Source organism: Hydractinia symbiolongicarpus, chromosome 8 (genome assembly GCF_029227915.1).
Source record: "Hydractinia symbiolongicarpus strain clone_291-10 chromosome 8, HSymV2.1, whole genome shotgun sequence".
Taxonomy (NCBI): domain Eukaryota; kingdom Metazoa; phylum Cnidaria; class Hydrozoa; order Anthoathecata; family Hydractiniidae; genus Hydractinia; species Hydractinia symbiolongicarpus.
Genome location: NC_079882.1, coordinates 10,932,906 through 10,942,996, shown reverse-complemented (window position 1 = coordinate 10,942,996; position 10,091 = coordinate 10,932,906). Strand labels below are relative to the sequence as shown.

The 10,091-nt window shown below is 31.9% G+C and overlaps 2 protein-coding genes across 3 annotated transcripts; one reads left to right on the top strand and one right to left on the bottom strand.

The window, feature by feature from the left end:
* Window positions 1-911: 911 nt before the first annotated feature.
* Window positions 912-6,459, top strand: LOC130654863 (acyl-protein thioesterase 1-like). Its single transcript, XM_057457508.1, has 10 exons — window positions 912-1,011; window positions 3,223-3,254; window positions 3,362-3,427; window positions 3,568-3,615; window positions 3,740-3,810; window positions 3,973-4,032; window positions 4,761-4,876; window positions 4,964-5,009; window positions 5,081-5,202; window positions 6,184-6,459. The coding sequence occupies exons 1-10, from the start codon at window positions 967-969 to the stop codon at window positions 6,235-6,237; spliced, it is 660 nt and encodes a 219-aa protein (XP_057313491.1). The 5' UTR covers window positions 912-966; the 3' UTR covers window positions 6,238-6,459.
* Window positions 6,460-7,772: 1,313 nt separating this feature from the next.
* On the bottom strand, window positions 7,773-9,949 carry LOC130654859 (uncharacterized). Of its 2 annotated transcripts, none has more exons than XM_057457504.1 (6): window positions 9,796-9,949; window positions 9,474-9,718; window positions 9,004-9,201; window positions 8,781-8,924; window positions 8,305-8,451; window positions 7,773-7,950 (listed from the first exon to the last, which is right to left on the bottom strand). In XM_057457504.1, the coding sequence occupies exons 2-6, from the start codon at window positions 9,706-9,708 to the stop codon at window positions 7,805-7,807; spliced, it is 870 nt and encodes a 289-aa protein (XP_057313487.1). In that variant the 5' UTR covers window positions 9,709-9,718; window positions 9,796-9,949; the 3' UTR covers window positions 7,773-7,804. The 2 variants fall into 2 exon arrangements, with proteins under 2 accessions (XP_057313487.1, XP_057313486.1); XM_057457503.1 differs by having other exon boundaries at window positions 9,792-9,948.
* Between the last annotated feature and the right edge of the window lie 142 nt (window positions 9,950-10,091).

Genomic DNA, 10,091 nt, shown 5'->3' with positions numbered 1-10,091 from the left:
TAAATAGGCCACGTTCGCAATCTTGGCAGAACAGGCTCTGTAGCCTATAAACTTTAAATAATTTGTTTTCTGTGGTGTTGGTATGGTCTTAAAGCAAACCAACTAAAACCAGAGTTTTTCGCATTCATGTTATTCTTAAAGCATTTTATTTAGTGATTGATTCTTGGATGGTAGTGCTGTACTTCTGGATGGGGAAGAAATAAGTACACAAATTTCCAGTAACGAGTGCTTAATGCTTTCACAGAGCAATTATATGAAATATTTTCAGATAAAACATAACATTGCTATTAGTTACTTTAAAGTTTCGCGTTTTACCAATCTACTGGCTATACAACTAAGATGATGTTATTACTTTATATACAGATAACAGATAGAAATCTAACGCCACTCTCAGCGTCATTTGTAATAAGAAAAGTGAGTCGGTTGGCTGGTATGGTGAAAATTTTTTCTGCAAAAATTAAAAAAGTCGCAGCCATTATTTTGTTCTTTCTTTTTAATACAAACCTGATTTCCTTTTTTATTTCAAGTTCTGTTTTGTCAATCATCGTCGTTCCCATGGTTTCACTTGTTTCAACCAATGAGTTTGCTTAATTTGATACCAATTTAAGTTTATGGGCGCATTTCTCTTTCCGGTGAGCATTGGGGCGCTTGGATGCACAAAAGAGACTTCTGCCTTAAGTGGAAGTGGGAAAGACATGATACAGTATGAAAGATAAATTGATTTTTTTTGGGACTGCATGCCAGTTTTACCATTTGTTTGCTTTATTGTTTTTCACAAATGTACCGAATCCGTGACTCAAATTTCGCCTTTGTTAGTGAATTAGTCGGGTTACACTATCTAATCATATTTCTTAGGATAACCTAATTAGACTAGATTCTCTCGATAACTAGCTAATTTTATGTGATTAATATAATGTACTTATACTTTTATGTTATAGCATAAAAAACTATATATATATATATAATATGGCTTGTCCAACGATATTGCCAAAAGCAAAACATACTGCTACTGTAAGTACTCTTCTTACTGTATTTGTATCTATTAAGTTGTTTAGTTCCTGGACTAGAGTAATACCACAAGTGTTTTTCAGCATTATTGATAGGCATTTAACAATCTAGTTCCCAGGACTTTATTATATATATATATATGTACCTGCTACAGTAGTGTAAACATTAAAAAGGTGCTATATATACAAAAATTATTAATAATAAACTAATAGTAATAAAATGTATATAAAAGGACTAAATATGATAAACAATGTGATGCCTTTTTAACTAACCTAAACCTAAAGCCAGTTTTAAAAAAATATATACAGTAGCCCCCTAGAGTTGAAATTTTTCAGGTTTTTTTTCACGGATGTAACTTCCATGTTGAGTTTCCAGTAAGTTTTAGAAAAAATATAATATAAAGTTTTTTTGGTGGGATGAAAAAGGGGGAAAATGTATTTTTTTATAACATTATTTTTGATCTTGCCCCGAATATGAGTCACAAATTTAATTTTCTTTCAAACACCCACACTCTATTAAAATTAAAGACTTTAAAGTATTAGTAATATAATTCACCATGCACACTTATTAGCAAGCTATAAATTATTCTGCATTTTTATAAATACTGTAAAGTTATAATGTTATACTTTTTCTTTCACATGCTGCTTTTTTATTATTTATTTTTCTATTATCATCGTTTTTATTTGTACGTTTAGAAGCCATGTTTTACATTTATCAATACAAATTTTTATTTATACCAAAAATGTTTCGACTCATTAATTATTAACAAGGTTAATATTCCAATGTTTAAGCTTTTTTTTCTCGAAACAAGAAATTGGGTCAATACATTGCCTGTTTGCGTTGGTAACTCCCCTCCATTTCGCTGAAAACTAGCGAAACAATTTTTTTTGAAACAGTTACATGTCTGGCTACAAATTCTTGTTTTTTTTATATCGAAATTTGAATAATTTTCGAGTTATCGCCGAATGATTCATCAAACGAGATAAATTCATGGATTTTTGTAGTATTTTAGACAAAATGCATTATAACTTGAGAACAAATATTTTTTTTTTAAAAAAAAGATATAGTAAGATATTGTAGAGCTGAATAAGAGCAATACAACGATGTATTTTTAAACAAAAAAAATTGATGGAGTGGGGTGTTACCAAAGCTTTAACAAGGGAGAGCATTTTTTTGTTTGGATTTTTTTTTTCTTCATTCCAGTTTTTTTTTCACAAATTAATTTTCTTATATATCGTAGGGAATTTATGAATGTTTTATAATATATAAAAATGTTTTTAAAAAAGGCACATGTTAAGGAGATATTTTAAATATACTGAACATGTGTCAAAAGGGCTACCGTATCCTTAACACCAGACATATAGACATTTTTTTAGACGATTTTCGCAGGGAGTAAAATGGGACTGTTGCTTTAATTGTTATTTTTTGTTGTTATGTTTACTTTGTTTTGCAGGGTTTTTTTTCTTCTGTTCATTGTGAGATAATTTTGTAATATAGCATTTAGATGTTGCAATGTTAGTAAAAAAACAGAATGTACAATAATTGAATTCTTAATGCAATAAGTTTGTATGCAAATAAAAAACATTTTATGAATTCTATTTATTCTAAAACTAAATGAAGGAAATATTCTAATAAAGTAAAGAAGAAGCCAAATATACTTAGCATTGCAGACAGAGATGGTGTAGGGGTAGTGCAATCAGATTGTAATCATAAGGTTGCAGGTTCGAGTGTCCACTCAAACGCACTGTAAATGTAATGTTGTCAGCCCATTTAAAACCAGCTAGACTTGGTTTGTTAAACTTGCTGTTACTACTTACTTCCTGTTACTTCTTACTTCCTCTTACTGTCTTGCTAATTAGAAAAGAAAGTCATAGCTTTATTGACATCATTAAAAATTAGAAAAAAGTTTGATGTTCCATGCACCTGATTTTTGTACCAAGCGAAAGTATATATGTAAAAAAGGTGTAAAATATCATTACAAGATGCCAGTACTATATAAAGTTCATTTCTTGATAACTTCCGAAAATTTCTGTAGATTTGCAGCCAAACTGCTTATCTGTATATAGTTTTGTGATATAGCTGTTTTACAGGTCCTACATTGATACCAGGATTTTAAATATTTCTGACGTAGTCAACCTGTAAAATTATAATTGTTAATAATGATAATAATGTATTTCCTTGGTTCGTTGAACTAAAATTTATATTTAATTTTAGGTTATTTTTCTACATGGTCTTGGTGATACGGGGTAAAACTATTTTTAATTTTAGTGTATGTGTCCAACTTATTTATGTTTTAGTTATAAAGACTTTTGAATTTAAAATTAGGTCACCTTGCTTGAAAAATATTTTGTAGGCATGGTTGGTTAGCAGGTTTTGAGGATATTGCATTGCCATATGTGAAATATATGTGTCCTAATGCGTAAGTTTTTCATTTTATTTCCTCCTGCTAAAATTTTATCTGCATTTTATTGTTTATTTATATAATTTTTCATTTTATTTATTCATCAATTCATTATTTGTTTGTTTGTTTATTTTTACTTATTTATTTACTTATTTTAGACCTGTACAAGCAGTCACCTTAAATGCTGGGATGAAAATGCCTTCTTGGTAAGTGCATGCTCACAAAACTTTCCTATCTAAAAAAAATGTTTTCTTGATATCAAACTACAAACCCAGAACGCCAATCCCTAAAGCAAATGTATTGTTTTACATTTGGGACTTGATTTTTTAGGTTTGATATAAAATCATTAAGTTTTGATGGTAAAGAAGATGATGAAGGATTAGAGAAATCAGCAAACTCAAGTAACGCATCAAATATTTTGTGATATATTCACTTTTTTTCTTGGTGTTTTGTGTTGAAAATATAATTTCCGTTTTGACAATTACTAATTTAAAACTGGACTGCAACTTAGAACAATTGAATATTGGTAAAAAACAGTAATGATTCTTCTTCTTCTTTTTTAGTAAAGAAACTTATTCAAGAAGAGGGGAAAATTGGTATCCCTGCAAATAGAATAGTTATTGGTAACAAAAATTTGTAATTCGGAATTGACACACTGTATTTATGCAATACAAAAATCGATCTGACTTATATACTCCATGCACACAAAACGATTGTTTTTCTTTTAGAAATCTACTTGTGTTCACAAAAACAAACTTAAGACTTTAACGTTTAGGCATTTTTTTGCTGATATCAGCCCTGCCACTTAGTTCAGAATATGGTCATTACAAAAAACTGGTGCGTTTTCAACATTGCTTGCTTTGTTCTACACAACATCTAAAAAGAGCGGAGCATTCGTCGGAAGATGCTGTCTGGCAATTTTAAGATAAGGCCAAAAAGAACATGATTGTATCTTCTATCACTCATATCAAAAAGTTGTGAAATGAGCAAAAGAACTTTATCATTTATTCCATTCATTTCTTTATGATAAACAAAACTGAACTTCGAATAATTAGTTATGCCAATGAGCATTATAACTTTATTATAAAAAAATGATATTTATTAGAATATTGTCATTATATATACTTTTTCTGTCATATTGCTTTTAATGTTCATTTACTAAAACAATTCCTAACAAAAAAGGTTTTGAAGAAACGTCATCGGGAGAATTCTGTATTGTGTGTGGTACAACATGTTGCGCAGCTAATAACATGTGTATATAACGGAGATATATAATGGAGATATAAATTTTGTAAGCCCTTCTTCTGGTACTAAGTGCATCTAAATTTACTTGTTGTTTCTTATAATTTAGGTGGCTTTAGTCAGGGTGGCTCAACAGCCTTACATACTTTTATAACAAGTGAAGAAAAACTAGCTGGCTGTATTGGATTAAGTTCTTTTATGTCTCAACACCAAAAATTCCCAGCGGTACGTTTTCACTTCGGCTATTCATTTGTTTTTAAAATCTTGTTTATATATTTGTATATATATTTTTAAAACTAAATTTATTTTTAGAACCGTAAAGAAGCAAACAAAGACACACCCATACTCATCGGACACGGTATGTGATTTTCCTTATGTAAGTTGAAAATATTTCATGCAGTAATTGATATTTTTCCAATTATTATACAGGTGATGTAGATCCAATTGTGAAATATCAATTTGGTATGATGACTAGCACCGTTCTCAAGCAATACTATACTGATGTAACCTTCAATACATACAAAAATATGGTGCATAGTTCAAGTCCAAAGGTATGTTTTAACAACAAACTTAAATGTTTTTGCAATTTTGGATTTAAATAACAATCATTGCATAAGTATTAGCAAGGATTAAATTTTTACTATGCGCTCATTTTTTACAGTAGTTTTAAAATGTTAACCCATACTAATTTTTGTTGTCAGCATGTTCCATTTTCCCAATTATTCAGACCCTAGCGGGCCGTTTGTTTATTGTTCCGTATTGCGGACATGGCAGAAACTGCAGGTAACATTTTAATCGCTGTTTTTCCTGGCCCACACATCTGCAAAAGCTTTCGCGGCATGCCGGATGCAAAGGTTTGGCAAGGAGATTCTGTTTGGACAATGTTGTTATGTCCGTAATTGTTGTGATCTTGCGTTAAAATTCAATTGTGTAATGATTTGTGCAGTGTGAATACATGGTACAAAAGCCCAAAAAAAACGCTGCATCATTAAAGTCCCAAAATTGAACTTGCAAGAACGGAAAAAGCTGATTAAAAAATATTTATAGCATATACATAAACCTCTCCAAGAAAAACCATGATGTCAATCACAAACGTTTATGTATCAATTACACAAAACTTCACTTGGCTTTAACTGTTAGAATCTTTCTGGCAAGGCTCCCTTTCTCTGTAGCCTTTTACAAAAATCACAAAAAATCCTCGAGGGCGCCCGTTAGAAAATTATTGACTTTGTGAGGGATCGAAATAAAGCTGTGACTCGACCAATATGCGCAGAGACTAAATACGGGTTTTAATATAGAAGAATAGTCGCTAGCCCTTGAAAAAATCCGCGGGTTCGCTGTTCCTCAGATTTTCGCCTGCCGTACATATTTACTACATCGATATTTCGTGATTTTTTCTGCCTGTTGATATGGTGTAATAATCTACTTAGACGGGGGTTTGGAATAAGGCCTTGGGCCAGCCATTTTTAATATACAGACAAAATACAGCTACTAATAAAGAGATTTTATGTTTTCTTGCCATTTTTTTGTAGGAAATGAATGACGTGGCAGAGTTCTTAGAGAAAGTGTTACCAAATTCTTCGTGATCTCGCACCGTATTTAACAACACTGGATGATTTATTAAAAAAATAAAGTGACGATGCTAATCCATTTACTGTTAATGTTATGATGACTTGCAAAGATAGATACGTTGCATAACATTACTTTCTTTAATACCATTCAATTTATAAGTTCAACCCAAAAAATGTTTCATAAAAACAGGAAAAAGAGGTGATCAATAAGGCACAGCTTTGTTTTTTGTGATTGCATAAGAAAAGTCAACAAATACCTGATAGCTATGATGCACATAAAATCTACCTTCTATAATTAAAAATAATGCTAGCCTTGGTCCATCGATCTTACACTATGTATTTATAATTCGTTTGTGTTTGTGTGTACCTGTGTATTGTGAATCAAAAATTTCCACCAATTTGTCACAGTCTAGTGTAATAAGTTTTTAACGTTAAGAATTCGTTGTTTTCCTTTCCTAAATATCGTCTTATCTATATTTTGTTATGAGCTGAATTGTAGTTTGGTTAATGTAGGCTACTCAATATAAATTGTTGGACATAGTGGGAAGTGGAAAGCGAAGACAAGCATTTTGTTGTCGTGTGTATTATAATAAAAGTAAAGGTCGGTTTCCATTGACTTAAAATTTGTCGAGTAACTGTTGTACAACAAGTCGCCGTAACGTCGTCAAAGGAGTCATATAACAAGGCGACATAAGGTGTTGCAGAACAAATGTAGATGTTAATGAAAACCAACCTAAGTTCCAATGTGTTGGAGTCATGAATTCAGCGTAAACAACATATGGACCAACGAAACCCAAGTATTGGAGATCACCTTAACTAAAAGAAATTTATACTTAATTTTTTAATTATGTTGCTACATGTTCTTCCTAATAACACCACACCTTCTTGTGTAGAGTCAGGATTAAAGCTAGTCAACAATATCCAAAAAATGTACCATTCTAAAAAGAAAGTTTCAAGTGAAAACCTGCTCCATTTGGATAATGCTTGCCTGTTTAAAAAGAAAATAACTCGCGCCGATTCTGGAAATATGCACGAGTCAAAAATTTTAAGGAGAATTCTGTAGTGCTAGATCTTTGCCATTTTAAAGGTTTTGGCAACCATCTCTGTTAATGATTTATGTGGTTATGAAAACTTCTTGTGGCTAATGTATGCCAAATATTGCAAGCAATTTTACGCTTACAGAGAACGAAAAAATTTCGATGTCACAATGTTTTGGACAAAAGGCTTTTTCAAAAATAAAAATCTACGGACATTTTGGTAATTAATTATGCGATGTAGCCAAAAGGATAAAATTAAAAATAAATTGAAAGCCGGCTAGAATGTTAATGCCTTAAGAACGTCATAAGAATAAATAACATTTCTCGCAGTTCCATATCTGAATTGGAGATAAAAAAAAACTAGCTACATTTTTGGAAATCTTAAAATCACATGAAGTAATTTATTTTGAACACAAAGGGGAGGGAAAAGGGTGCTAAATCGATGAGTTCTCGTGGAAAATGATGTCAAAATCCGAACTTTTATACCGGGCAAACAGATGAAAAACAAGTGAATTATTTTTAATCATTATTTCTCTTTCTTTGCACTACTCTTTTTTACGGAGAGCCTCGCGAATAGTTTTAAAAGCATCTCTTGCATCTGAGTAAACATCTCTGATGGCACTTGAAACTTTCTGTTGGCCATCCTTATCAACAGATTTCATTGCAGCTTGAGTTTTTTTCACCTCGACAACTATAAAATAAATATATATATTATAACAAATATGTGGAGGCTAATTTAATAAAAAAAAAAGATTAAAATTGAAAAGTCGAATTCTATTTTCATAAGTTGATCCAAAAGTTTGGCAGAATCTGTTTTCGCGATTAACAGCGAGCAAAAGATTGCATTGAGGTTTCTGTTAAAGTAAGCATACAAACGGCAGAAAATATCGAAAGAAATCTTTCAACTTTTCAATTCCTTCCTTTTATTTCTTTGTCAAATTTGGAGAAAAATTCAACTAAATTATACATTTCGCAGGGATTTAATTTCGCCAAAAAAAGGGAAGTATTGTATTGGCTTAGAACTTAAAATAATATCGTCACTCACACATCATTTTCTTGTGCTCATCAAAATATTTTGCAGCTTTTACCATTTGCTCAAGTGTTAAATCGATGCGATCCAATACAGAATCAAGTCTCTCGCCAGATGCCTCTTGAAGAAGTTTTACGTCTGAATCAATACTTCGAGGGATCACTAGACACAAAGTAAATGTTTTTAGAAAGACTTGGAATTAATAGATAATTCAGAACCGGAATAGCCGTCAGCTTTTAAAAGACTCAGGGAACAACCAGTCACTTGGACAGAACGCCGATTTATGACATACAAAGGTGGATAATCGACGCTTAGCTTGGAATTAGAAAAAGAAAACTCTTTTCATTCGCACAATTTAGTTTCTGCGTACATAAATTGCGCAAGATGGATCTATCTCCCGTATTATTTGCAACTACACACCTTGTCTTGCGCGAAAATGAAGATTACGCGAGATTTAGCAACATAAAATTTAGTTCTAAAAATATTCTCACAGTCTTCCAAGTGGTTTGCCATAATCTCTTGGTAAGCTTTAATGAAACCTTGCGCAATCTTGAGGAAACCATTTTGGACAAGCGTGTCAAGATCCAACAGCATGCTTGCAATATTTTCTCTCTCAGGGTTTCCTTGCAGACAACCTAGAAGTACACGTTGACGAGTCACATAAACTTTTACCCGTTAGATTACTGACGGTAGAACACATTCGACATAGCTTACTAGTAGCTTCTTCGTTGTCACGTTTTTCCGACTTTTTGCCGAGAATTCTTCCTATCACAACATCATCGTCGCCACGACAATGTCGTGCGGCTTCGAAAACTGCTCGTACAACTTCAAGGCTTGTCGCCGTCATTTTTTCTTTTACCTTCTCCAGAAATTCTTTTCTCTCTTTTCCTTCTTCTTTAGAAAAGAAGGACACTAGAACGGTAAATATACAAATGTTATATAAAGAGTTGGTTCATAATTTGTGTGGAAAGTATGAAATAAATTATTATGTTGCTTCAACTTAACATTGATTCACGTAAAAATAAGATCTGAAAGCTGGATTTTTAACTATTTCTAAAACACCATAACACCAAGCAAACAGATCAGGGTACAAAATGACAGCCCGCATAGCCTTCAAGTAACTCCTCACGTTTTTTCCTTTCATTTATATTCTCTGTCAAGTCAAAAATAAAATAAATAAATACCCTCTTCTGGTACTGTAATTTTTTCGGTCAATTTTTCCAACTCTTCCTTTAGGCTTGCAAGTTCTGCATGGAAAATGCTTTTTCCTTCCTCAATGTTATCCAATATCATTTCAGTGACGAAAGAATGAAGTTGTTTTGCATCATTAGATAGATCATGTGTCTTTTTCAAGAGGTCAGGATTCAACTTGGCTGACGCCAAAAGAATAACAGATGAAATGACAATAAGAATCTTCATGTTTCTGTACCTAAAAATGCAAGAAAAAGAAAATTACATAACGTAGTTTATAAATTTTTTTTTCTAGTTTGAAATATTTTTACCTACGCTGTGGATCAACCTCAAGACTCGTTCAAGTAGTCTTTAAGAATATGTGGCACTCGTTCCTTATAAGTTTTGATAACCTCCTTGTGTCCAGTCCGTTATTTAATAATGGTAAGTCTTCATATTTTCATAAGAATCTGATAATAAGGTTGGTTACCAGGCGTTTTAGAATCATCTTGATAAATTACGCTTATTTTTGATCCCTCTATTCCTGCAAAAAGTGTAACAGGTACGCAAGGAAACAAATTTAAATGCATGTTATAATCAAAGAAAATCGCAACATTCCATTTTTACACACC

Bases quoted from the DNA above. Each gene is read 5' to 3' on its own strand.
- LOC130654863 (XM_057457508.1), top strand. From the start codon at position 967: ATGGCTTGTCCAACGATATTGCCAAAAGCAAAACATACTGCTACT. The intron at 3,616-3,739 runs GTAAGTGCATGC...TTGATTTTTTAG, and splicing joins GGGATGAAAATGCCTTCTTG to GTTTGATATAAAATCATTAA. The intron at 4,877-4,963 runs GTACGTTTTCAC...ATTTATTTTTAG, and splicing joins AACACCAAAAATTCCCAGCG to AACCGTAAAGAAGCAAACAA.
- LOC130654859 (XM_057457504.1), bottom strand. From the start codon at position 9,708: ATGAAGATTCTTATTGTCATTTCATCTGTTATTCTTTTGGCGTCAGCC. The intron at 9,202-9,473 runs GTATTTATTTAT...TTACCGTTCTAG, and splicing joins AATTACAGTACCAGAAGAGG to TGTCCTTCTTTTCTAAAGAA. The intron at 7,951-8,304 runs GTGAGTGACGAT...TTTATTTTATAG, and splicing joins TGAGCACAAGAAAATGATGT to TTGTCGAGGTGAAAAAAACT.